At 42.4% G+C, this 27,502-nt stretch overlaps 1 protein-coding gene across 7 annotated transcripts in view; it reads right to left on the minus strand.

Annotated features, from left to right (window-relative positions):
- Positions 1-5,754: 5,754 nt before the first annotated feature.
- Positions 5,755-27,502, minus strand: part of SPAG9 (sperm associated antigen 9) — a 65,434-nt gene continuing 43,686 nt past the window's right edge. For 4 of the 7 annotated variants that reach the window (XM_086473753.1, XM_086473756.1, XM_086473754.1 and 1 more), the window contains 18 exons: positions 26,964-27,020; positions 25,920-26,093; positions 25,094-25,223; positions 24,734-24,826; positions 24,287-24,454; positions 23,342-23,513; positions 22,040-22,267; positions 21,115-21,310; positions 20,153-20,275; positions 19,514-19,594; positions 18,951-19,018; positions 17,642-17,790; positions 16,310-16,481; positions 15,235-15,348; positions 13,437-13,475; positions 12,389-12,565; positions 11,463-11,600; positions 5,755-9,459 (listed from right to left, as the gene is read on the minus strand). In XM_086473753.1, coding sequence (XP_086329879.1) covers positions 9,344-9,459; positions 11,463-11,600; positions 12,389-12,565; positions 13,437-13,475; positions 15,235-15,348; positions 16,310-16,481; positions 17,642-17,790; positions 18,951-19,018; positions 19,514-19,594; positions 20,153-20,275; positions 21,115-21,310; positions 22,040-22,267; positions 23,342-23,513; positions 24,287-24,454; positions 24,734-24,826; positions 25,094-25,223; positions 25,920-26,093; positions 26,964-27,020 — 2,395 coding nt within the window. In that variant the 3' untranslated portion in view covers positions 5,755-9,343. Of the gene's footprint in view, positions 9,460-11,462; positions 11,601-12,388; positions 12,566-13,436; positions 13,476-15,234; positions 15,349-16,309; positions 16,482-17,641; positions 17,791-18,950; positions 19,019-19,513; positions 19,595-20,152; positions 20,276-21,114; positions 21,311-22,039; positions 22,268-23,341; positions 23,514-24,286; positions 24,455-24,733; positions 24,827-25,093; positions 25,224-25,919; positions 26,094-26,817; positions 26,830-26,963; positions 27,021-27,502 lie in introns of all 7 variants that reach the window. The other 3 variants (XM_086473752.1, XM_086473755.1, XM_086473757.1) reach the window with 2 other exon arrangements.

Consider the following 27,502-nt stretch of genomic DNA (forward strand, 5'->3'; position numbering starts at 1 on the left):
AGCAGCTCCCACCTCTCGGCCAAAGCAGCCCGAATTTCAGTAATCCCAATCTCCATCCGAAGCAGCCGCAGGCCAGGATATCTTCATCCCCGTTGCTCTGTGAGTAACTTCGGCACCCTTGAGAAAGTTGCTGCCACGGTGCAGGGCGACTCATGGCTGCAGGGGAAGGCAGGATTTGCAGCACCAGTGATTTATTTAGGTTTTGATGAGAGCTGCCCAAGTTCAGCACATGCAGGGTGTGAGATAGACTTAAAACCAGGAATTTGTACAAACAAGAGAGGAAACTGCAGCAGCCGTGGAGATTAGAAAAACTCCCATCTCTTGCCCACACACCAAAGCCTCCCCGGAGGAAGGCGTGCTGCACCCAAAGGCCAATATTTGGGTATACAGCAGCAAAAAGACCACCGGCACTGAAAAACCCCCAAACTGTGCCTGTCTGATCTGCAGTTCTCACGAACCATGACCACGTCTACTAGCCCAAGAATAGATCTATATTTTATGGCGTGCAGATACCAGCCTAAAGCAACACTGTGCGAGCAGGAAGAAGCACGGTCCAGCTTGGGATCATACAACCCAGCTGCCTGAGGCGCAAGGAGCCTGGCAAAAGCTGCTCTCACCGTAAGAGGAATACGGAAACAAACCATCGCTTTGTTGGCACAGCAGCCAGGGCTGCTGGCCGGCCTTCTTTCACAAGCTGAGAACACTCCTTAGGACCGACTCTGATGTACTTTGCCTTCCTTTGTCTCATTCAAGATCACACCTTACGGTGCTTGCAAAACCCAGCTGACAAAACGGGAACACTTTCAACACCCAAGTGCTGCTGTCAGCCTGAAACACTGCTGCTGGCTCAGGCAGAGCTTTGTTAAAGTCTCTTCAATCCTCCAAAAAAATTCCTCCATTCCTCCTTGCTTCCTTTTGCAGGGTTTCTGACCCGTTTGTATAATTTCCAGGCTGAATGACTAGCGAGGGCACATCCAGGGCGAGGCTGGCTGCCCTGAGCTCCTCTGGGGACCTGGTATGGTGATGGGTCACCCCTCCTGCCCTCTCTGCTGCCGTCATGCAAGAGGGGCTCAGATGCCTCCAGCATCTCCGATAAACCCCTCAGCAGTTACAACAACTCCTCCTCATGAGAAAGGGCCAGTTGCAGGCATGTTGCCTTCCCGATGCCAAGCAGCTTTTGACCGCCAGAGCCTTGAGCCTCTTGCAAACTGGGGCTGTGGCAGAGCCCAGACTGGCAGGGTCTGAAGAACCACAACTTTCCCTGGAGGACCAGCCCCACAGGGACGACGGTGCAAGCTCCACCTCGCCTTGCACCCAAGCACAAGCTACGCCCCCACCTCTCCGTTCGCAGCTCACGGCAGCAGGTGGGCTTTGGCCTAAAGTCGACAGCGTGGGCTTTATTGCAGATGCGGGTCGCTACAGTGAAACGACCTCCGAGCACCCCGAAAAGTTCAGATTTGGCTGGGAAACGACTCTTCAAAATGCTTGCAAAAGCCGGTCAGCTGACTCGCTGCGTTGAGCTGACGGCAAGTCGCTTTGACAGCACGCCGTCCCCCAAAAGGCACCAAAACTGCTTCCTTACCCCCACGGTATGAAGGCTTTACTTTCTGTCCTGGTGTTTTACAGCGATGGCACTGCCGGCTGGACGTTGCCATAGGTGTTCCTGGTGCTGCCTCCCCGTCTTGAGATGTCCTTTCTGAGCTTCTCTCCCGACACGCGGAAAACCGCAGCCCCCTGCAGCACGGCAAGGCTGGGTACCTCGTGTTTGGTGCTCTGAGCCTGCAACACCGCTGCTGGGGGCTGATCCTGCTCTCCCCGCACCTCCGAGGTCTGGCTGGGCACAGGGACCCCGGCTGCAGCATCCTTCCTTCCCAGGAGGGCTGTGATACAGGCACATCCGCAAAGGCCAGGAGAGCTTTTTTTGCCAGTGAGCACCCACACAGTGTTTATTTGCAAGTGAGTCAACCGGACCCTTAATGGTTTTGTGGATGCTGCATAATTCACCTCTCTCTTACCTCAGGGATTTTCATTACCTTTTGGGCAATCTTGACAAGAATTCAATTCTCCCTGCCCACACACACATCCTGCTGTTCTCTCATTGAACACATCAATTAGCAGCCAAAAAAGTCCTCAGCATCTTTTCTTTCCTGGATTCAGCCTCCCCCCTCACCCTTTAACACCATTTCCCCATGCAATTACCCACCCCAAACTTGTGCCAGGTCTGGCATGAAAGGCTGAAACTCTTCACACCTGATCCGTGTCTTTCTCATCCCTGCAGATGTGCCTCTGCCATCCTGGTGAGCAGAAACCCCTGCCCCAAGCGAGCAGGGCCAGAGCCACGCGTGGCCCCCGCATCCCTGCGACAGCATCTGCCGGGAGCGCCTGTGCAGCGGCAGGAGAAATGTAAGTGGTAGAAGAAACGTAAAGCTTTCTCTCATTCTCATCTTTAACCACATCTAGAGGAGTATAGAGAGATATTCCAGCCACCTTTGCAAAACAACAAGCTGTTTTCCTGCTTTTTATTCCTGCTGGGATGCAGAGAGCTGCACCATTTCCCTTCAGTCCAGTTACTTCCACAAGATAGGAGCTGAGTTTTCAAGCCTGAATGTACAGCAGGCTGCGGGGTGACCTATGGGTTTGCCCCTTTCTTGCTCTTTTCTCCAGGCGTTTGCTTTCAGCTACCATCAGACAGAACACCAGGACATGTGGTCTGACCCAGTGCAGCACTTAACCACCTTTTTTTCTTCCTTAAAGTCAACACAAACATCACCCTCGTTTTCTTTTAAAAGGAGACCCCGAGAACCATGCCTGCAAGCCAGGCCACGAGATAAGCATAAGGATAACAACATAAAGCGCTGCCACTGGGGCCACGGCTGGCAGCAGCTCCGTCCCTGCCAGCACAGAGCCAGGGCAGGACCCTAGGGCCACCAGGACGCAGCGCTCCCCCTCTTGGCCCTGCACACTGAAAGGTGGAAGGGAAAAGCAGATGTCTGGGAAGGTTTCCAACACGGGGTTTGGGTTTTTTTTTTTTGTTTCTTTCTTTCTTTCTTTTCCTTTTCCCCGCCGCCTCTCATTTAAGCTCCAGACCCAAGACAGCCGTCAAAGCAGGAGCCCCTGGGCCCAGGGCCATTCTGTGCAGAGGTGGCAGCAGCAGGTGACAGCAGGTGACAGCAGCAACCTTCCCTTTCACCGCCAAAACCACCTGCACGGCCCAAGGCCCTTGGCCACAGAGGGGGAAGAGGGAAGGGGAAGGTCTGTGGCCCGATGAGAGGAGCACCAGCCCCCTCGCCGTTGCAGCCAGGGCCGCTGCTCGCGCGCAGCTTCTACACGGCTGTTGCGAATTCAGGGGGTCCTTCATGCCCCCCCCCCCCCCGCAAACCCGAGCGGGGCTCCCCCGCAGCTGGAGAAGCGGCAGGCTGGGGGGGCTGTAAAGCGGCCGCTCGGCCCCCAGGGCGGGCTGCCGGCAGCACCCACCCTGCGCGGCTCCGCGGCGGCACCGGGGGCTGCTCAGCGCCGCTGGTTTTCAAGCGAAGCACTAGGCGCAAGGGGCTGCAGAGGTCCCAGCACCGGAGCAGCCACCTCCAGCCTGGCCTGGTGGCTGGGGCCACACCGGGGGCAGAAAAACACCCACAACACGACTTAACCACCGCCGAGGGGCGAAGGCACGGGACAGCCATCTCCTGACCCTTGCCGTGATCCATCACCAACGCTCCTTTCCTTTGGGTGACCGCTGACCCAACAGCTTCACCTTCAAGAGCTGGTAGAGGAAACCTGAAACGTGGATGTCGAAAAGCAGGGAGAAGAGAATACTCCAGCAGAGCTTTCCCTCTGGGTCTCCATGTTGTCTTCGAACTGTAAGAGCACCATCTGGTGTCTGAACGCAACACAGGCTGCGCCCAGGCTGGGGGGTTCCGTCCCCTCTAGAAGCACCAGTCCCTCCTCACCAGCCTCTGTCCCACCACCACTGCACAGAGCGTTTTGAAAAGCAGGAAAACAATTTGCATACTTGGGTTTGTCGTCTCAAAACAGCTTTTTCAGGAAGTTAACTAGAACCACGCGAAATCGCACCAAGTCCTGAAGGCCGCGCCGTGAATTGGAGTACGGTTCGAGGCCAAAAGGCCGCCCTCGAAGCTTTTTACAGTAGAATTACAGGGCACTCGTACCTCAGAGATCATCACGATGCTAAATGACATTTACAGGCTGCACTGCCAACCTCTACCATGCTGTGATTTTGTGAACAGCTTACAGGATGCTGAAAAACAGGGGTGATGGCAAAAAGAATCTCTCGTTTTGCTTTGCTATTCCACTGTAGAAAAAAAAAAGGAATTATCTCACTCTCTCTAAGTTCGAGGCTTAATTTCCAGCAAAAAAGCATTTTCCAATAAAGAGCATTCACATGGAAACATTTTCACTTTCTGAATAACATTTCACATGTTCTGATTTGAATACCTTTTTTTATAGGAGACTAATACAACATTGCAGAAGGGCTTGGGTATTTCTAAAGGCTTAAAACTTCACTCCCCAAGTGCCATTTGTAACACCTTAACCTAGTTCACTATTCTATTAGCACTTCTCTCTCAACACAGCATCTGAAAAATTAAATTACTTACCCACAGACCTGAGGGGCTGTCAGAGGAGCTTAAACCTTTCCAGAATAAAGATTTATGATGTTTCTTCCTATTTAATACACACACAGCCTCAGCGCAGTGGCACAGCGCAACGACGTGACATGCATGTGAACGGACACATCCCGAGAACCAACACTGTGGAGAGGGAAATTGGTCGGGACATCTGTTCTAGAGAGGCAAAAATCTTGCAAGGAAAGTAAGTAGAAGAGCAAAAAGATTTATTTTTCTTTTTGAAGCACCAAGATGATAAAATTCCAAGTTGACCCAACACTAGTAACAGCACGCTCGGCATTCTCCGAACCATGAGTCGCTCCTGTGTTCGCACGTGCGAGTACAAAGCGTTGGCATCCCAGAGGAGTTCAAAAGCAACAACTTGACGTGGGCCCTTCCCTTCTGCCGGAGAGCAGCAGCAGTAACACACGCTTGCCAGGCAAGGGGCCAGGCGGCACCACGCCCCGGCACACCAGGGGACGAGGAAGGGCCCCCCCCCCCCCACCGTGCATTACAGCAGAGGTGAACCCAACATTTTCGGTGGCACGGCCGCTTGTTACACACGGGTCAAGATAAATTGCTGGGACAAACGTGGTGAGAAAAGCCCGGAAAACAATAAACAATAAACCCCTGGCTCTACCCAAGCGTTCTGTTTCTGCAGAAGAACTGACTCTTGTCCCCAAGTCCTCGCTCTTCCCTGACAACTCCGCCATTCCTGTGGCCGTGCAGCAGGCGACCGCCGGGCACCTGCGCTGGGATGGATCTTTGGGGAGGTGCTGGGAAAACCCGAAAAAACGTATTCCAGCGCCCCGTTCACCCGAGCTGCCGGGAAGCGGGTCTCCTCTAGAGGCCTAAGCTATGGATCGGCAGGTTGGGGGGCCAGGCAGGAGGCGAAGGCAGCGTGGCATCGCTCGGGAGCTGCTCAGCGAACAACGTGGTTCTTCAGGGTTTTTGCTCAGGCCCAGTACGAGACAGCAGGACTACACCAGCTGAGGGCTGACCCAAAGGTGTTGCTACCTGTATTTATGACGGAACGTTTGGCTGCTAGTGTAAAATGCCCAATTATTAAGCCTTCCGGTAGCATCAAAACCCTTTGGACTTAACATGAGACTACAAAGAACACACCAATCCGATGCATGTTTCATATACATATTTATATATATTTCATGTACAAAGTTACATTCTGAACCCCATGGATTCAATAATAGAAATAAATACTGAAATAACTACACTGCTATATGAGCTTTTCAGCTCACAGAAAAGAAGCCTCAAGTTTTAACAGACAGCAAGTTTAACGCTGTAGTATCCATCTCGGATTGCAGAGGCAAGTAAAATTCAGCGTAAAGTGTCCAACAGACAAAACTTTCAAAAATTACAGACCATAAAATGTTTAAAATATATGCTTAAAAGATTGAGAAATGTGCATCAACGAAATTAATAAAGGAAACTTAATCTTGTTAGAGGGCGGGAGAGACATTTAGTGTATAGAAAAATGCTTTGAGGTGCAACATAGGTTGTTACAATATGGCATAACCCTGTTAGAAAACACATTTAATTTCCCTAAAGAACTGTATTCGAGTTTACCATGTCTCGTTTTACAGAGCAGGGCCTTCACAAGACCCTGTCTCAACAGGGCCGCTTACAAGAGTGCTAAGTCAGGTTTAATCCTTTGGTAACTTTTATAATACTCACATGGAAATAAATATTCAGTTACACAGCATTTTAAAAGACACAGGTTCTTTAGAACAGTTAGTATAATAAAACAGATTTAACATTTGTTTGTTACTAAGGCAGCCTATGATAAAGTGTCTACGCTCTGCCAGCTCTATCTGATCCAACGCAGGAAGACCTTTACAAGAAATGGACGATGCAGCAGCTTATACAACGCGTTTCACCTTTACCATGCAAACACCCTTACCCAGGCAAGTAATGTGCTGCATATTTTGTGCTCGAAATGTTTCCAAACTATTAACAAGCTGTAGCTATCGAGAGATGAGCTCCTATTTCTATGATGCTTTAATCACACGAGTGTATGCATAAACACATTCTCGAGACGGGTTTGTAGGAGGGCATTGTCATCCCAACGCCTGGGGTTTGACGTGCTTTATTCACCACCCCAAGCGACCTTAAGCAGCGTTTATAAATGCCAGCGCGCTGCGATGACAACAGGGACCCATTTAATCTACTGTACCTTAGGACAGGGGATAAAGTTTTAAAATGAGAAATACAGAGAAGTGCACATGCCTTTTATCTACACCCACAGTGGTACACAGTTAACCTACCGTTTTCTTTAAAACCCTTCCGCTTTTGGACAGAAACAATCATTCTCTGAAAAATTTGCAAGAGTTGGCCCACTGAGGTGGCTAAAATGGCACGGTGGACCAGATACATTTGGCAAAAGACCAGGTACACACTTGCCAGACTGAACTGCTGTACTGGACAGCAGTGAAGCCATTCAGAGAAAACAGCTCATCACTAAGTACAAATAAAATGCTATACAAGAACCGAGGAACAGAATTGTGCGCTTTTTTCTGAGAACATCAGAAAGTGACAATCGACCGGTGAGTAAAAGCTTTGGAGACTGTGTTTTCCAAAGACAAAAAAACCCACAAAAATTAAGAAAATGGCAGGAGAAGCAATGAAACTGCACCGCTCACAGTGAAGATTCTGCACAACAGTAAAAGTTTAGACAGCATTTTTCTTAGACATCCAATTCCGTAAGTTAATTCAGATGTGCTTCAGGTTCAGCACACATGACTATGTAAGTTTTAAATTGGTCTTTCGAAGAGTGTTTACTCAGTTTATGTCTGTATTTGTATAATTTTTAAAAGGCTCCCAGACTTTATAGTTAAGCCAAAGTACTTCAAGAGTGACGTTAAAGATGAATTTGGAAAGCAAATTATGAACACCATGCTCTCATCACTTTTGGCATTCTGAAGAGAAAAATACTACCAAGATATTAGACATCTTTAATAAGGATTTTTACTACATAGTTCATGTCCTAAATACATATTTACGAGAGGAACAGCTGTGTACAAAATATGTCGCTTAAAAAGTATTTATACATATAAATCTAACCAATAGACCTGAATGGAGTTTTTCTGGTTTATCAGCTATGATATGCATTTGAAAAAGCTGCCTAAATATATATTTACACAATAGACCTCAGCTAAATGTGTTCATTTAAAAAATTAAGAAAATATATAAACACATGTTTGCCTGATAGACCAGAACTGCTCCTATTGCATAAAAATGTTTAGGCAGTTTTAAAAAAGTGTTTTCTTTATTTACTCCTCTAAAACTGTTCAGTTCTCTCACACAACCAAGTTACTAAATTTCTCTGCTAATCTGAACAGAACAGTCCCAGCCTTTTGAGGGTAAGTGCTGGATGTTTATTAAAACCCCTCAAAACTTTTACTTTCCAGAGACTAAATGAAAGAGCGAATCTGGGTTTTAAAATATTCTGAAGCACAGAAATCATGAAGTGTTTAACTCAGGTCTGATACTAACGTAGGAAATTTAATGTAAAAGGAAGACAGTCTTCAACTCACACTTATGGTTAAAAAAATAGATGGTGAGTAGACAGAATGTCAGCCTAATGTTAGAGTCTCCTGACTTTCATCAATTTACTCATTCTTAGTGTTACCTGCTAACATTGTCACTAGACTTTTTTTCTTTTTTTTTTTTTTTTTACTAAATTGGGGTAGACAACTACAAAAAATACATTTTGTACCCAATCATCTGGCACTAAAGTTCTTTTACAATCTCACTTGGGCAGAATGCATTTTTCCTGTACACTCTCAGTCTTTTCTCATGCTCTAATCAAGGTCTCTAACCTTCACACAGGTAGTGCCTCATGAGTTTGACCAGCTAGGCAGAGAAGATCATTCTGGTGCTTAGGACATCGGGAGTTAAGACAAGAACAGAACAAACATATCCCCTGTTCAAGAATCGTTACAGCTACCTTCAAATTTAAATCATCCTAAGAACATCCTTTGGAACCCGAGCTGTTCCACGTCAGGGAAATGGAAAAACACTACGCTCAAAATTGCTCGTTATGGAGGGCAGCAGTTCTCAAACTTTAAGGTTCAATAGTGAAAAGATGTGATTTTATTTAAATATTCTCATCTTAATTCCTGTACAATCCCCTCTTCCCCTCCCCCCTGAAATCCTGATGAATGTAACAAATTAAACCGTATACACTACGTAAGCAAGATTTTCCAGGTTTGAAAACAAAAGCTGAAAGTTACAGTTTGCTTTAGCCCTCACTGAATATTCGGATGCATCTTAATAATCCATCTTACAATTTGTCAATTTCTTAATACTCTGGGAATAACTTTGCTGTTTTACTCAATGCATTATACAACGAAATGAAGCTCAGTTGTAATAAAGCTGAACTCAAGTGAGACTACCAAAGAAGTGAACTACATTAGATTGCTGTGGTACAGTAAAACTAATGTCTCTGTTGCTTACTATGGTGTGCACACCAGTTTTGAGAAAGATCTGATTTCATTATACTGTTCCATGTAACACGGGTGCAGTAAAACAGCACAAGCTAATTCCTGTATAGTTAAAGGTATGACAGGTTTGCAATATAAAGTTAAACAGCAAAGAAATGCTTCAACATCATGTAGTGGAACAGGTTTCACAAAATAAAAAAACATGCAGAAGCTTTTTTTTTTTTTCTTTTTCTTTTTTAAGGTCTCCAGCTGCATCCTACAGGCTCACTCACTGCCACACATTACTTGCCACACTATCAAGTGACTCCTCTCAGCTTTGGCTACAGAAGGTTCAAGTTGTAGAGCTTCTCCAAGGAGTTCAGATTCTCCACCTTCATCACCTGAAAAACAACAGCGTTGACTCAGACAGACAATAAAAAACGTATTAACACTAAATGGGGCAAGACACGTGACATCCAGGTTTACAAGGAAAGCACTATAAAAAGGCAGTAGTTGCTGTATGCTCATATAAAAGCATAGTCAAGATTGTGAGCACACGCATTACAAACTGAAAGTCTGTGGCATAGTTATTTCAGTCAGTTCGTGTTCCAACGGTCATATTCTTCAGTTCCAGCCCCAAAAGTAACTGCAGTTTCCCAAGTATCCATATTCTACCCAGGTCATTACTTGTAACTCTTTAAGGCAGAGAAACAACCACCTAATTCGCAAACTTGCGGTACCTCCCCGCCAGCAATGGAGATGGTTGTGCTACGAGAAAGCGTGCTGGAATAAACACAGGGGCCATATACAGAGCTCTGGAAAGAAAAGGAGTAACTGAGCACAAGGGAGACAATGCAACATTCCCACCTCCGACGGACCTTTCCCCTTCCTTCCTCTCGCTCCAGGCCCCCTAGCTTGTCACAGACAGCCTCAAGCCTATTCTCCATTATCGCTCTTCAAAGGAGAGGAGCGGTTCGTAACCGCGTCTCAACTCTCAGTGACACGAGCCTACTTGGATCAAAGGTGACAGACTAAGCACTGAGCAGACCTGCACGTAGACAGTAATAAACATCAACACAGAGCCAGTCTTGTGGTGCAGAAGGAGGACAGTTTAATCAGATGAAATGGGAACTGACCTACAACTTCAGGGAGGTTTCAAGTCGCAGTCTGGCTGGTTTTCTGGTTAGACTGCTTTGGAGGGCTGAGGAATCTAAACACTGAATAGCCTGAACTTGCTCTTGAGCCAGTTTGCTGCCCTGACGTGGTAATGGCTGAGCTAACGCAGCTGAAGTCCACGGCTTTGCAGCGTGCCACAAGGACACGAAACGCACATCTGGTACGTGGCCACACCAGCTCGCTTGGAGCGAGCGCAGAGTTTTTAGTACTCGCTACGGCGTGGCACAGAACGGCCGCAAGTCCTGCCTCCCGCCTGACTCCGCTGGGGTTACCAGCAGGAACTTGTTTTTCATTGACCAGTGGGATGACAGAATTTGGGCTGGCCTTCACGGGTTTTTCTTTGTAGTGGGTTTTTTGTTTGTTTGTTTGTTTTTGAAAAACACTATGGACAGATTTAGGCAAAAGATCAAAACCAGGTCCAGGAGTTAGGACTCCCTTTTCAGGCATATTTTGTGAAGCTCTCCAGCTGCAGATTCTAGGCACGGAACCACAACCACTTTCATCCTGTTCTATTTCCCCAAAAACATCAATTAAAATGAACAAATACATTTACACAAGAAATCTTTTGTGGGCTAGATCATGCAAAAGTGCTGTCCAAGAAAAGCACCGATCAAGAGTCTCCTTCTCTGGGGACAGTCAAAACCCGCCTGGACACGATCCTGTGCAACCTGCTGCAGGTGAACCTGCTTCAGCAGGGGGCTGGGCTAGACGGTCTCCAGAGGTCCCTTCCAACCCCCACCACTGTGTGATTCTGTAAAATTAACAAGGGCATGCAAAGGTAACAGTGAGCTACTATTTCCCTTTTCACTCAAAAGTGAGTAAATTGCAGCTGGAGTCTTCTTCATGAAATACATGACTTTTTTTACAGTCAGTCTGCATATTTAAGTACCTAAGGACATGTTTTCCAGCAGTTCGAGATCCAAGACTAACCTGTCAAAGACTGAACACAGACATGATCTCCAAAGTTGAGTTTCAAATCAACCTTTTTACAGAGTCATCTCACAGATCATGGTTTATTGGGAGGAGGAAGAGGAAGAGGAGGAGGAAGAGTGGGAGGGGTGGGTGTGTGGGGAGATAAAAGACACTTCTATCCTCGCATTTACTTAGTAGAGACCACATAGTGACTGACCCCACAAATGGACTCTGCAATTGCAATCGTAGTTATTACACGGTTAATGACCTTTCAGTACGAAGAGGTTATAACTGATTTGAAGCTCAGTTTTCTTACCCATTCTGAAGTCAATATATCCTTCTCCACCACTTATCACCAACATTGATTTTAAGGGACTCTGGTTGAAGGACTCTTGGGCCGGTTTATCAGCCGTTAACTCTGTTCCACCACTACTCTGCGGGCAAACAACCTGACCTGGATTAAAAACAGAATACATTTTTATGCCACACCTTGCAGAATACTACCACCTGTATTTGGCCATCAGATGACACACTTAATGCCTAATGAAACACTTAACTTCAGCTTCTAGTATCGCTTCAGCAAGGGACAGAAAGCTAGCTTCGCTCCGATTCCATCCCTCTGAAGAGACAAAGAATCTGTTCAGCTCAGTTCCACAGAAACGAGAGAACTAAATGCCTCTCGATAGATTTCACAGAACAGGCATGCCGATCTAGAGAATGATATTGAAACAGCTTAAAGACTTTCAGACACACAGCTGAAAAGGTTCAGTGCATGTCAGCCCATTAGGCAAATTTCTACCACGTACTCCCAGCACAGGAGGTGCACAGAAGCACTGACAGCGTATTCAGCCAGCACTGCAGCTTCCAGGAAACTCTTTAAGATTTTTTTTTCAGCCGAGATTCTTTCCTTTGGGGGCTTCTCCCTTAGTATCTCAGCCTTCCTGCAGGATGTCAGACTCGCATCAATTAGCAGCTGACTGCCTTAGCAGGCAAGCACTCACTCACCACAGTACCTCTTTCCCAGACAGAAGCAAAGCACTTCTTCCTTTGAGACCAGACCCCCTTCCTCCCATTAAGCACCACCACACTTAGGAGTCAGACAAGTCTTGTAAACACACTGTAATGAATTGTTTCTGAACGCACAATTTCTCACACTTGCTCTCTTTGCCCAAACACGATGTTTAACTAAGCAAGTAAGGGCGAAAAAGAAACTTCATTTGAAGAATGGAAATAAAGCCTCACCGGGTACTGCGACAAAGAATTTAACAGCATCACGGTGCCCGTGGAAGCAAAGCTGTGCGTGTGCCATCGAGCAATACGGTATGAATGTTCCTGGAGTCACTTTGTCACTGTTCTCGTCTCCATACACACGTATTACACTCCCCGGACGGTTTCCGGAGCCTGCTGCTGCTTTATTAGCTGTAAAAAAAGAAAAAAAGTGTTTTCTACTTGAAAATACAAATTACAGAAACGGTTATTTGTTAAGAAACCTTATGGTACCATCTAAAAGCTAAAGCCAACTTAGGTAAAAATGAAACAGGAGGGCAGCAATGCCAATTCAAGACAGAGCTGGAAAGAAAAAAGATTGCATGCTTCGTTATTTTAAGTACATCAGAAAATGGAGCAGGATTCTTATTAGTCTAGCATAAACACCAGATTTTAATATCCTACTTTTGAAAAAAAAATAATTTGTGAAAGGACTGTATCTTTCATAGAAAATAAGTACCTCTAATGTGTTTCAGTATGAGCAAATTCCATGTACTTAAACATATAATTAAAGACAGTTTCATTCCAACTAATCATAGGGTATCCCCTTGCCAGCAAATATTCTCCAAAAATAGCCACCTGTGGGCATGAAGGAGCTACCCTATTATAATTCTACATCTAGTTTTTACTGGGACATTTTAAAATCCATTAAAACAGAGAAGTACTCATGCTAGACATACAAGCCATCTCCATTCCAAGGACTATCAAAGTAGTGAAAGAAACGGTGATTTGTAACAAGACAGTAAATGATGTGGATTAATGACAAAGTTATAAGATATGGTACCACATTGGCTGGAAGAAAAACAAAGTCTGTATGAAAGTTCAGCTGCAACACAGGATGATACGCTAAACTGCTGAGCAGATTGGTGGCCATTTAGCAAACATAAAACTGCTGCAATGCAGTAACTGCAAGTGGAAAAACATTTAGGAACATACAAAGGGTAAATCTATAAGGAGTGGGAAACAGCCTCGAAGTGGCTATTAGAAGCCTGGAAATAGATTTTTGTTCAGGATCTGCACTTACCCCTCAGCCCCAGTAAACGTCCCTGGTGGAGGATTACAGCTAAAGTGAGAAAGGAGGAAAGGGGAAATGGATAGGTATGACAGTAGAGGAGAAGGATTAATGAGAACCCACCACTCTTATATTTTGGTTTTTGACAAGGTAGAGCTTAAAATTTTAGCTCCTAAAACCAGTAAATATATAATTACAGAAGATTCAACAAGAAGTCACAAAAACCAGCATCTCGTTATGAAAGTTTCAGCACAAAATGGACAAGGAAAGCACTGCCACTGTCACGTGCTTTATCGTGATGAAGGTTATTATTGATTAGCAACGTTTCCCCTTTCTCTCTTTCCTTGGTGGAAGGCTACCAAAATCATCTGTAACAACTCATGTTTTCAAGTGCCCTGGTGCAGTATCACCTGCAGATCTGGAAGATGCCCTGCTATTGAGACCCAGGGAACTGGGAGATACAACTGCTTATGCAAGGATGCGACTGTTTCTGAAAGCCATGAACATTTGTAACGAGGGTTCTCAAACCCTCCGTCAGGCCACCCCCAAACGGTTGGCGTGATTCACGAACAACTAACAAAACCGAAATCGAACTGAATAGCTTGAATAGGGATTTTTTTCATGGTCACTACTATTTTAAAACAAACTCCGACAGAAACATTAAATTAAGCTTGATGCAAATTAAGAGCTATAATTTTTGAAAGCATGATTTAAACTATTTCAAATCCATGACAGGAAGTCTAGCCTTCCTTCGGACACTCATGCAACGCAAAAAAAGACATTTACTGAATGGATGGACAATGTAATGGAACAGTATGAGAAACAACGTATGTATGTGCTGTTCAACAAAGCAGATACAACATGAAGCGCTTTTACTATTAAATTACCCTAAAATTTCACCTGTCAGACTGTACTACTTTTCATATAACACCACCACTATTACGACTATCAAAGTTCTGCATTTTCTGAAACTTCTGTCCGTGTGTTTTAACAGCAGTCTCAGGCAGAAGTGTTGGGTTTTTTTGGTTGCTGTTTTAAATGCAATCAATTTACACACAGATTCTTCCCAAACTTGAACTATTTAAGATTTGTTTTGCCCTTGAACTGGACTATTCCCTTCTCTCTGGGTTCAACCGCCCGTGTCTGAACGCTTCCTCTCCCACGCCCAAGAAATTTCACCCTATGATAAGAGTCTGGGATCTGTTCTTAAGCAGATACCTGGATTTGCATTATTGAAATTTTACCTACAAGTTAGTGCCCTATCTGTAGAATGTGTTCTCAACTCCTGTAACTTTGAACGTGTCCTTGAAAGCAGTCACTACTACTGCTGCTGCAGTCTTTTATACCAGCTTTGTGATGAATTCTCAAGAACTAAAGCCAATCAAATTGTATTAGCAACAATACTAAATTGCTCAACTCAAACAAAAATCGACTTTGCTGATCACATGGCAATCAAAAATAAGATTAATTAGAAAACTAAAGCCATCTCGTACAAGCAATAAACTTCTATAAATGCTGCTAATGCTCCAACAGCTTTAAGGCTTCAAAGTGTCTCTTTCAAGCCACAGCAGCTCTGCTCAAATTGACATACAGGAGATTTTGGAGTCGGGGTTTTTTGCTCAGAGTAATTGTAACCATGTACACAGATCAGGGGCTAAACATCACACAGGCCCAATCTGTTACAAACCTGAAAGATTCAGACTAGGCAGTAAAGCTTTCTATCCATTAGCAAGCATCTGAATGGCGTTTAATATTCTCTTTTTGTCTCTACAGCATATTGCACAGTGCTATTCATTCATATTTTACTTACTTTCTGTTAATGGAATGGAGATGATGACACCATTTCCTGTTCCTACCCATAAACGATTACAAGACACCATAAGAGCTGTGATTCTCACAAATGAGAATCCCAGTTTACCAGTACCTAAAAACAAAAGATGCTTTTCATCAAAAATTATGAGCAAGAAGAATTTTAGTTCCATAACAGAGAATCTTAACTCCAACTCCCAAACCACGCAGACAAGTAATGCCCTCCCACTTCTAACAGAAACAAGGTAGAAGAGTACATTTAAGTTGTAAAGATAACCTAAAAGGCTAAATTAAGTTGTGAACCTATACAGAAAGAGGCTATGAGAAAGCACTAAAGGTGTATGGCTCCATAATGCTGCACAATATAACCTTTTGGGGCTTATAGCACCAGGGCAGCTTTTCAAAGAAATAAAAAAAAAAAAGGTGGGTTTACAGATGTAAGATAATGGTTTCTCAACCATTAAATTTAATTTATCATCCATTTGCACTATAAGAGGAGCAGAAGGCCAACCAGCTAAGCACAGTAGTTACTTGTGAGTGATTTCCCATGGCCCAGTTACCTGTATTTGTTCTGTTACATAGGTGGTCAAACTGCTCGTATATAAACATTAACAAAAAAAAAATCAGAAAGCTTATTAGCTTCAACAGCAATAAAAATTTGCTATTTTGCATTTGTATTATCTTGAAAAAGCGGCAATTTTTCCAGGCAAGTAATGGATTCTTCCCACTCTTAGATTGAAAAAACCGCATCAGTACAGTAAAAGAGAAAGATTTTAGTGTGTCTGTTGATGCCCGCCCAACCCAACCACCATTTTCCTCATTAGTTTGAGTTTTTTTAGGGACACCTTAGACATCAGGTAGGATCAGACTGTATCTGAAGACCTACCATCCTCACCACGCTTCACAGACTGACTTCGGCTTCTACTGCCAGATTCAAGTTTTCAAACTGGATTCGACTAGCCTCCCACCCACCCTTCCCCCGAGGCTGCAGTGAGAACTGCCTGACCCATAACAGGAAAAGAAAGCTCCAGACAGCAAAAGGTGTAAGAATACAACAGCTTTTCTTATCAACTTACCGAGCATTTTGCTTACATAAGGTTCAATGTCCACATCTTGTAGATGCTGATACGTGTGCGCATGATAGAGACGCAGGGTGGAGTCCAAACGAATAGACACCCATACCCCATCACCCACCCATGCCAGCTGTCTCACTTGGCTTTCTCTTCTTGGATGTGCATCAAATGACTTCTATAAAAGATCGGATTTTAAATTAGAGGACGAGACAAAGGAAAGAGTAAGACTTCTCTGTTACTGTCACACTGTCAATATTGGCAATTTTCTTAAGTCATCTACAACCCTCCGGCTTGCAAATTCACTAGCAGATACTGTGTTTAGCTTAGTTACAATTAACATATGGTGCTGGAAAAATAATAGTAAAAATGCTGATTCCCTTCACTGGAGTGAGACGTCAACGCCGTAGTTTCCCACCACGTCTTCATTCACATATCATATCCCAGCCTACTCTGGCTTCCATCTCCCTTTAACCCAGCGCCTTTTTGCTATGAAGTCCTCCTGTCACAGCACAAGATACATGTGCCCAGAAAGTCTTTCTCTTCCTAGATCTGTCAAGCCTTGCTCTTGCTCACAAAACCAACCGGGCACAATACAGACTATCCACCAGCAAAACAATTAATTTCATTGTTGTATGAATTCCTTCATTTCAGTCTTCCCATCTCTACACGGCCTTCTTCACAAAAATAGATTATTAATTGGGTGCTTGATATTTTCAGAAGAGCTGAGTAGTCACCCTCAAAAGGTCCGGCCCATGTCTGAGGCCTATTAGCAGAAGCTGAAGTATTAATATTGCTAATGGCTTTCAGAAACCTTAGCCACTTTCTGTACTCGAGATGTCACGTACACATACCTCACTGCAAAAACACCGGCTTACACACACCTCACATAAACAAACTACTCTATAACTGGAGAGTATGTTCAAGATTAACACTTACAAACCTCTAAAGTATGCAAACAGAGATTATAAAGAAGGTTACAGGTGGGTGGAGAACGTAATGAGCCACGCATGTAGCGAACAGGCTGGAAACTGGCCTTACAAGCTCTGTGCCAGGATACTTTCCAGTTCCTGGCCAGCTAGAAGTGGAGAACTAAGCCCCCCTCCCCGGCTGGTTTCAGTAAATGAGAACTGTCACATCATGGCTTAAAAATCTTCCAAAACAACGAGAACGTCTTTAGAAAATGTAATAGTATTTCCCAAGACAAATTTGTTTGGTTGCTTGTTTCTGTACTGATGAACAAATAACTTTCTCTGGAGTTACTCTGGAGTTTGAGCTCTAGCACAAGATGGCATTAAAATGTGACATTTAATATTTTTAAAGACCATTTTAACTCGCCTCTATTTTCATGGCCTTTGGTTGAACAACATAGATTTTGTTCCTGTAGCCACACCAGACTTTGTCGTGTACCACTGTCATGCACCTTATCGAATGATGCGGCCGGCCCAGGTCTAAGAGGTGATAGTTTGTCAAATCCCACTGACCATCTTTAAAAACAGAAGGAAAAGAAAAAAACAAAACAAAACATGGGTTCCTATGAGTTTAAGAATCATTTAAAAGTACAGGCAAGTATCTGAACAGTCCAATTTTTTCAAAGCACTGTAATAATTTGGATAAGTCAATACAAATTTATGGCTAGGCTCCTCATTAAAAGAAACAGCAACTAGTTATACGAACTACCAACATCCCAAATGATACTTTTTAATGTAATAAGGTTGTACGGTGACTCATGTTCAAAACACATCACAACATTTTTAAAAACAGCAAGTTACCTAGTTCTAAATGCTTTACTTGGATAGGCATCAGGATACATTACAACAGCAACTACCCACACAGCGCTAGGCACTTGCTGCTCGACCGAACATAGAGATGTTGGCCAGTGCATAAGATATTTTTTTTTTTTTAAATATGCTGCAAGATCTTAAAAAAGGCACCTGAAATGTACTAAAATCATACTAAATTTGGTCATTCAACACCAAGTAAAATTCCACAGATATTTAGGATTGTAAGCCACTGGAGTTTAACAAACAAAAAGCCAAACCAAAACACTAAAACCGTAACTTCATTCCAGATGCATCTTTCCCAATATTTGCATTAGCGCTGTGCAACCTCCTAATTCTTCTAAATGCTGAGCACAGGGATTTAAACTCCACAAGGAAAAGAACAAACGAACACGGAGTCTGTGGAAACAAGCCAACAGGTAAGTTCCAGTTAAGACCTTCCCCTCCAGGTCCTTATTCTGGAGGCTGAAGAACGGAGCTCGTCCAGGAGTGGTTTGGGCAGAAATTCTGAAGGGATGCTTACGAAATTCTCATTGAGGGACTTGGCCACAGACAATTATTCACACTAATAGCAAAACAGAAGACATGACTATTGATCATGATCAAAGCAGACTATCAACGGGCTTTTCACTTTCAGCTCAGATCTATGCCATTCTCCTCCTCAGAGCAGGAAAAATCCAGGAATGCACCTGGACAGTGCAAAAACAGTACTCGAAACCAACCAAAATATCAGAAAGTTTTCTCAAGACAACCTGTAAAAGGGCCATTTGGGGAATACATTTTCAAAACACTATTTATAAATGGCACATTTATTTCCTAAATACTGTTCCAACGTCACTGGTTTCAGGATTTAACAGAATGCTTACCAACTCCTCGGTGAAATATTGCTAGTGTTCCATCAGCTAGTGCAACTAACACTATTCCTTTTACATGTCTGGGAAAAAAAGGAGGCACAAGAATAAACATCGTTAGACTCAGTTCTCAAACTGCAAGTTTAAAGTAAGGCATAAACATTTTACATTTCAGCATACTTTTTATGTTCGTGTTAGCCCTAGTGTTTTGATTTCTACAATATAGCTCAAGAGAAGGGACAGTAACAAGGTGTCAAAATCCAGTTCAGAAAGCTTAAAATGCATCTAGCTAAAATGCCTGAAGAAAACATCAAGGGTAACAGCCTGTAACTGTTTTGAGCTACCAAGAACACCAAGTATATAGCTACAGCTCATCATTTGAGCTATAGTTTTTCCAACAGATACAAGATTCCTTTTATTTTCCTTACTCCCCAAACATTCTCCACTGCCCCTCAAAGAATATGCATGCATTTATGGCAACTGACATTCCCAATATCCAAGGAGGAAATATAAAACTACTTTGAAAGTATTTCAATAAAAGTTCATTACGATTTACATGACATTCTTTCAGGACTTACACAATACTGAGAATAGAATCTTTAAGTTTAATGGCATGAACACATTTCCTCCAGTGGGCCACTGACGAATGAACATACAGGCTGCAAAGACAAATCAGGAGGGATTAAAAGCACTAGGAAAGGTCTACTAGACAGGAGAGAAAAAAAAAACAAGCAAAACCCCTATAACTGAAATCCACAATCAAAGGGAAAGTGAGTTTTCATCTTCCACTGAAAACTATGTGTAGACTGAAGGAAAGAACTACACGAGCAGCAGCATGGTTTTTCAGAGGCCTGAATCATTACCAACTGCTTTGCAGATACATCTGCAGTAGAAAGGGCAATATATTTTTCTAGCATAAAAAAACATTGAAAGTTATTAAATGATCAGACCATAACAAGTTCTTTGGCTACAAAAAACACCACCAAAACTTTTCTGCAGATGAAAGTGTTATCTGCCAAAAAGAGCTTGCTAATGATCTACACTACTTTCTTTGAATTCCGCGATGCCTACATGTAGCAAAGCATACAAAGTTTTGGCTCTCTTGAGGTCTTCTTGCACTGAATCTTGACTCGAGACAGTTATCAGGCCTGTAGGCACAAGAAGCAAGTTTAAAATAATTTTTCCAAATCAATTTAACTAGATTAGCATTTTCTTACCATCCATTCTGTGCTCCAAGCCACATTGTCGGTAAAAGGCTACTCATTTTCTGTGCTTCTTCTCTCACTAGATCTTGCTCATTTGGCAAAACTGCAACATCTTTATATAACTCTGACTCAGTACTAAAAAAAAAAAACACAACCAAATCAGTTAAAACACATTGAATAAAGTGCACAGATTACTCAGATTATAACCTAAGTATTTACTTCATTGCTGCTAGTTTCTACACTGGCTTTTGAAGTGCATAAGGTATTTAAAAAACAGTAACTGTGCATGAAAGTACAACAATACAGGTGAAAGTCTCAATAACAATTAATTTCTTCAAGTGGACATTTCCTTATACAAGGAAATTCAGGTTCCATTCAAGCCTGTCAGTATTGCTGATATCTGAGGAACGGCAGAAGAGAGTTGCAACATCAGAGGCACATGGTAAGAGAAACACTTATAGAAGAGCTGCGTGATGCTTCAGCACCCGTACGCGGAAAGCGAAGATTTGAAATACTGATTACTTTCAAGCTTCTTCTCCACTCCTGTAACTACTCACAGATTTGACTATTCTGAGAAAAGAAACATAACATTCGAACAACCAGTTGATTGGAAGAAAGCACAATTCTTATCTATGTTGACATAAGAACAGGGAACTTAAGTGGGCATTTCTAGATCAGCACCATTCACATTAAGTCTGCGAGAGGACTTCGGGACAAACTGGTAGACGCACTACTCCATCCTGGAGGTGTCTGTACTCAAGGGACATGACACAGACAAAAGATTCTGTACAGAGGTGACCCGTTCATGCAAGCAAAGTGTAGAGCAACTTGTACCAAGACTACTTATATAAACCTCAAAATACTTAACGAGGAAAAAAAAAAGTAGTAATTCGCCCCCGTGTTTGTGTTCCTACAAACATTATATTTTTCTTTTAAAATCCATTTTAAGAGGTACGAGGATTGAGTCTACGTACCTAGGCTGGTACACTGGAGACGCCTCTGTTGTATTCTGCACTCCCAGAGGATCTGTAAAGACATGCTCTGTGTAGACTCCAGTTTGTGCAATATCAGCTGTGTCTTCTCCTGTCCCTGCATTGACTTCTGTTGCTTCTGTCGCCTCTTCTGCTGTTGGAATGTTCTCATCTACTGAATTGCTTTCAGTTGCAATATCTATGGAACAAAAAATTTGAAAAACTGCAAGAAAATTCTCAATTACTTAAAACAGCCAGAACTTGACACTTAAAACTTAAGGGAATAGCTGTAGTAACCAGAGACTCACAATCCAGATATTTCATCTAAGAAAGTCAGATCAGAAATACCCAAACTTTAGTGGGTTGCACTGTATCAAGAAGTGTCAAAGGCACTTCAAGTATCAACCTAGTGACTGATGGTACAGATTGCTCTTTAAGTGATTAACTAGAATAGCAGCGAACAATCCCAACCACCACGTATCCATTAACAACCAGATCAGCATACAGCTCTCAAGGGCACACGACAGAAAACACTAAGAATGCCTATAAGGTAAGCAGCTTCACTGAAATCTCGAGTAAGACTTTACAAGATTTAAGGCATATATCCACATTCTCTCTAGTCATGTGTCAGCAAGATCTGCATTTCAACTACTGAATAACTTAAAAGCTCTCTTTAGACCATGCACAAGATACAGGTCTCACAAAAGTATCTGGCAGAAGCAATTGTCTATACTCATTTAATATCACCTCCACAAAGTGTTCAGCTACAGTTATACAGTGCAAGTATGTCACACTTGGAGGCCGTTTCCCACAGAGCACTCATTTTATGTTATCGCTGCTTACAGACATGAAATACGTAGACCATTCATTTGCCAGTAACACCCACTGGTGTTTGACCACCACTGGCATACTTGTAAGATTTTCATACCTGACTGTTTCTCTGTCACAGGGGAGCCACCATTCACGTCAGGAGCTACAGGCACCCCCGTGATCCCCTCTGCAGTACAGCCAACCACTGTTATTCCCCCTAACAAGCTATCCGTTTCTGCAGAGCTGTTGCTAGTCATACTTCCGCACAGAGATGACTTGTCCACTTGACTGGGATCTCCTTCTTGAGACCCTTCTTCTCCTGCAGGATAGTCTGTTTCCCTTGCCCCTGAAAGAGATTAAACTCACATTTCTTGTGGAGACAAAGGTGAATCCCTTTTCTATCTAGTAACAAACCAAACTTCCAACTGAATGAACTCTGAGATTTAACATGCAGACACCCATCTACAAGCTTATTTCGACATGATCAGCAGACATTAGAGATGCTGTCACAAACCTCGAAAAGCAAAAGCAGTATCTACACATGCTGCATTATCAAAATGTCATAGGCCATATTTTGATCTGCAGAGTTTTCCAACTAGTTTATTTCTCCATTAAAACTAGATTTCATAGCAGTGCATATATGCAGGGATACCTGTCTACACCTTTATGAAGAATTTAACTGCAATAGATCCTTTCTCAAAGAAAAGCTGTTTTTCTCTCGTACGACCCTCTCATACTTTTAGATTATTATTCTTGGTTTCTTGAAATTTTTATTCTATTTTATGCTGTTTTGATTTTACAAGTTAAACATAGTTTCAATGGAGCAAAACCTCAAATGTCATTGGAAAAATATTTCTTCTGAGCTTATTAAACAAAACTACTTCACTGGAACTAGTGCCACCGACTTCTATAGGCGTAAGCCAAGAAACAAGAAAGCCAAGAGCACAATTAGTGTTTCTCCAGAATCATGCTAAGCTCCTATTAAACTTCCCTCAATACGCCACACCCACATGCACTCTCAATGTAACACGGATTCCCTCTACAGGAAGCTGCAAGGCTTGCTACTTATCTTCAAGAGGCCAAAGAAATCTAAAAATCTTAACATATTTCTCTTCTGCGATGTTCACAGTTCCATAAAACATTGGCACTATTGCACAATTTATAGTGCAGCACACAAAACACTTAGTCTCAGCAGCTGACATCTCTCTATCTTTGAGTTAATTTAAGTCAAGAGCCAATTGAAGAGTGGAACAGTTGAGCAAAAATCCAGCAGTTTTCCCTACAACTAGACACTTTTTATTGCTGTCTAACAGTAACATTTTATCACACTAATTAACCAATCTTTGGTTTTTCACTGCATTAGAAAATCTGAATAAGATACAGTTAAAAAAGCAGGAGCTAAAACATCGCAAGTCTTTACCTGGTACACTAGCAATACAAAGCACGTGAGAATTGCAAACAATGAAACTGTCCAGAATATTTCCTGGTTGATTAGCATCAATAATGATAACTTTTGTAGCAGAATGTGTGCTAGTACAGATCCAAACTAGACTGGATAATTCTTCCTGATGTTTCAGCTCCTTCTGCTGGTCCTGAAGGAGAATAAAGGCAGAACAGAAGTCAGCAGGAAGGGGGACAGAATAGAACTATTACCTTTATCTTCTATGTTCTCACATTATCAACTACAGAAACATACATAAATATGTGATAAGTTAAACATCTTCAATGGCCTCGTAAAATTACATGTAGTTACTTGTTCCCTACATATTTGCAATATAAAACCCCCTCATATTTCACACCTGTGTAGAAAACTACATAAAATAATTATACTGCACAATTATACAGTTAGACAAGAACAAAGCTACGTAAGAACACTATTTACATGCCATCTACTATAATCAGTATTGCCACAGATTAATGTGATAACCCAAAGCACTTCAAAAATAAGCCTGTTTTTATGCCCTTAGTATGAATTCCATTCATTGCTTCTTCATAAAAACACGAAGACTAACACGTGTTTTAACAATGGCACAGACACCCAAAAAAATCATTTTTCAAACAACGGTCAGAACGTGAACAATCCTGTCACAAATGTTTTTTAAAGTGGGCAGCACTGGTATAAGCAGTGCATCATTTTGATGTAAAGTTGATTTGCTCCTCAGATTCGCCAACAAGCTGGCAGACAGGAATCACAGGGTTTTTTGTAGCTGGATTCAATAACCCAAATATCTTGCGTTGACGACTACCCGAGAAAAACCTATTCGTTACCAATAAACCCAATTATAAACTATTTTATTAATCTACAGATATACAGTAAAGATGTTTAAGTATATAAACTGTTCAACACGTCTTACAGCGACCTTACCTTGAGCTCCTGGTCTAGTCGGTCTAAGCTACTTTGAGATCCTGTTTGCTGCTTGTTGCCATCTGCATCCATACCAGTCACATCATTGTAGAACACACTAGCACCAACCACTGACCCACCATCTCGTGTTTTCCCTCCTGACAGGTTTACGCCTACAGCACACCACAGCTGGAAAGAAAAAGAAATACTTCACTTAAATGTTAAACAAACAAACAAAGACAGACACGCCCATTGTTAAATATGCTAAGCAATATCAAAATTATCATGTATCTGCAGTCCATTTTAAGGAATTAATTGAGACTAAAGCCACGTACATTTCTACTGAAGCTTAATTTCTGATTCACCTATGCTTTGAAAAGAAACAACTTATTCCAAAAGGAAAACAATCGAGTCAAAAATATTCAGCCTACAGCTTGTCCAAGTCTGTCATCACTGTAAATAGCCTACCTTCATAGAGGTATCCTTCTCATCTAAAGGTCTCAGGTAAACAGGTACAGGCAAGTTCTTCATCTTATTGTCCCCCTGGCCACCATTTGCCACCTAGGGAAAAAAAAACCAAACAAACCAACCACCCAGAAATCCTTCCCCTTTAAGAGGGGTTTAATCATCTTTGGAATCAGTTGATCAGACTGTTTAACATGATTAAGAGTTTTGCATTGTGGTTTTCCTCAGAAAGGCTCTTTCAACTGCGGAACTTCAACAAAAGAAATGCTGGAATCCCTCAAACACCAGCTGTGAAATTATACTCTCTTCGAATTTCACAAAACACAAAGTTGTTACCACTACCCTTGAAAAGAAGCATAATACCTGTTTGTACTTTTGAGGTAGACTCCAGCCAAATGCTTGCACTCTACCATCCTCTTTCTGAACATGCGCTTTCACTTGGCGATACTGCTCTCTCTTCTGCTCTCTGCGTGAGGCTAAACTGGCTTCAGTTCTAGGGAAGAATCATTATTAAAGAAGCTGTTATTTATGCTCTTTAGAATTCTCCGTGTAACGGGCGTTGCTACTAAACTCAATAGACAAGATCTCTGTGAGAGCTTTGGATGCCCAAAGAGATCACTAGTTTTTTCACACATCACCTACAGAGCACCAGGTCTCCTCTGGGCTATTTCTAAGGGACCTGTGAAAGACAGGCAAAACCAGAAAGCATATTGTCGGTATCCTTAAAGAAAATTAACTTGGGTTAGGTACCTCTACTAGAAGCTTTAAAAGCTGTAAACAAAAAGGATATATGGCCAAAAAGAAGTACAGGATTAAAAAAATTACAGACAATTAATTTTTAGCCTGACTCATGTTGCTTTTCTTCCCATTGAACTTAAAGTGAAAGTATCCACACAGTTACTGCTTAGCCACAACACCTGCATATAAAAGTGTACTAGGTGCTGCCTCCTGTGCCTAAATGCACTTTTGGGAAAGGCAGGGATATTTACCAAACAGAACACTACTGCCGGGTACCCAGAGCACTCATCCACTGCTGCACACTTCAGTCTGCGCTACGCTCACTCCTTATGTATCAACATTCACTTCAGGAGAACGTTATACTTGACTTAGCAGCACGCTATTTATCTCAAATATCTCAAGTAAACACTTGATAGGGTGTATCTAGTACTATAAAACCAAGAAGTCTTACTCTTCACTGAGGAATTCAAAGGCTTTAGATTTGTCACTCGGTAATTGAGATAAGGTGCTGCTTCTTTTCTTGACTGATGGAGTAATATGCGAGGTTGGAGCATTATATTTAACATTGACAGGAGGTTCTGGTTTCTTAGCTGTATTGCTAGATGAACTGAAGAGTCTGCTAAAACTAGAAGAAAAAAAAAAAACACGAAAGATGAGAGTTAAGATACGTCCAAATTTGACTATGCAGGCAAAACACTGCAATATGCTAGCCTGCTCAAGCCAGTTAGACCAAGAAACTGGAGCCCAACATAGCAGCAGTCATCACACACTCAGCAACGCTCTCAAAGCACAGAAACTCATGTCAAGAAAAATTCTCAAAGAATTATCCCATTTGTTTATCAAATTTAATGGGATCTTCATGCCGATTTAACATCTACAGGGAACCAACAAAATTAGGATGTGAACATCACACCTGAAAGACAGATTTATGAAGCATATTAGTTCATGCATAGAGCACTTAAACATCCCACCATTTTCTTGGGCTAAAAAACAGAATAATTATCAGCAAACCACAACAGCTAAAGGATTATTGGACAAATATCTTGTTGTGATTAACACTGGTTTAGATTTAAAGAGCTTGAAGTTAGAAAGGAAAATTTCACAATCAGTGAGCCGTACTTCATAGAGGAAAAGGAAGCTGAAATAAATGCAATCCACACAAGCTATTCAGGTTTCTATTTTTCATCATAAAAAAAGACTCCAGAAAAATGTTCAGAACAAGAGTCCTGGTGCATATTCAGCTAGAAAAAAAAAAATTACAGCACTTTGGCATTTAACTTCACAAAGTGCACAGCCATTCACTAGGTGATGCAGCTTACGATACATTTTGTCTTCGAGAACAGCCTTACCGAGCTGGCATGCTAGGTAACAAGAGGAGAACAGTTAAGACATCTTCATCTGCCAAAAGATAACTAGCTAACATACAAAAATGTGCCAGCTACGTGGTTAGGGTCTTTTATTTATTTTTGCCAGCGAGTTGTGTTTCAATACTTACAACTGCCAAATGCTTGATCTCTTCTTTTCTTGCATGGCTGGATTTTCTCTTGATGCTCTACAAGAAATGAATTCCAAATTCACTGAGTAAGCATTAATTAAAAAAAACCCCGAAAGGAACAGAACTGTGCATAACGCTTATTTAAAAAAAAACCAGGATAACACATCAGAAGTATCAGAGCCTGTTTCTTCACATTGCCACTTCTTTTCTGATCAGAGAACCATTTGAAATTATCACCAGAGGAACTGAAGTTCCATTATAAACATTATCCACATTTATTTATATCAAACACAACTGGTGAGCACTTTTCAGACAGAAGAGACAAATCTGTGTAACCCTTTGCAATGCAAACAGGTAGAAGAAAGCAGCAAGCCATTTCAAACTCTTCTGCCTCCTTTTTTTTTTTTTAATATTTTAACCATTGTTTTTTTGTTAAAACCTCTTATTCTTCACCACATCAGTAAACAGATGATAAAGTGATTGTTCCTGAAGCCACAGATGGATTAACAGAGATAGGAGAGGATTTCTATAGGAGTCAA

The sequence above is a fragment of the Leptosomus discolor genome, chromosome 15 (genome assembly GCF_034619465.1).
Source record: "Leptosomus discolor isolate bLepDis1 chromosome 15, bLepDis1.hap2, whole genome shotgun sequence".
In the NCBI taxonomy this organism is placed as follows: domain Eukaryota; kingdom Metazoa; phylum Chordata; class Aves; order Leptosomiformes; family Leptosomidae; genus Leptosomus; species Leptosomus discolor.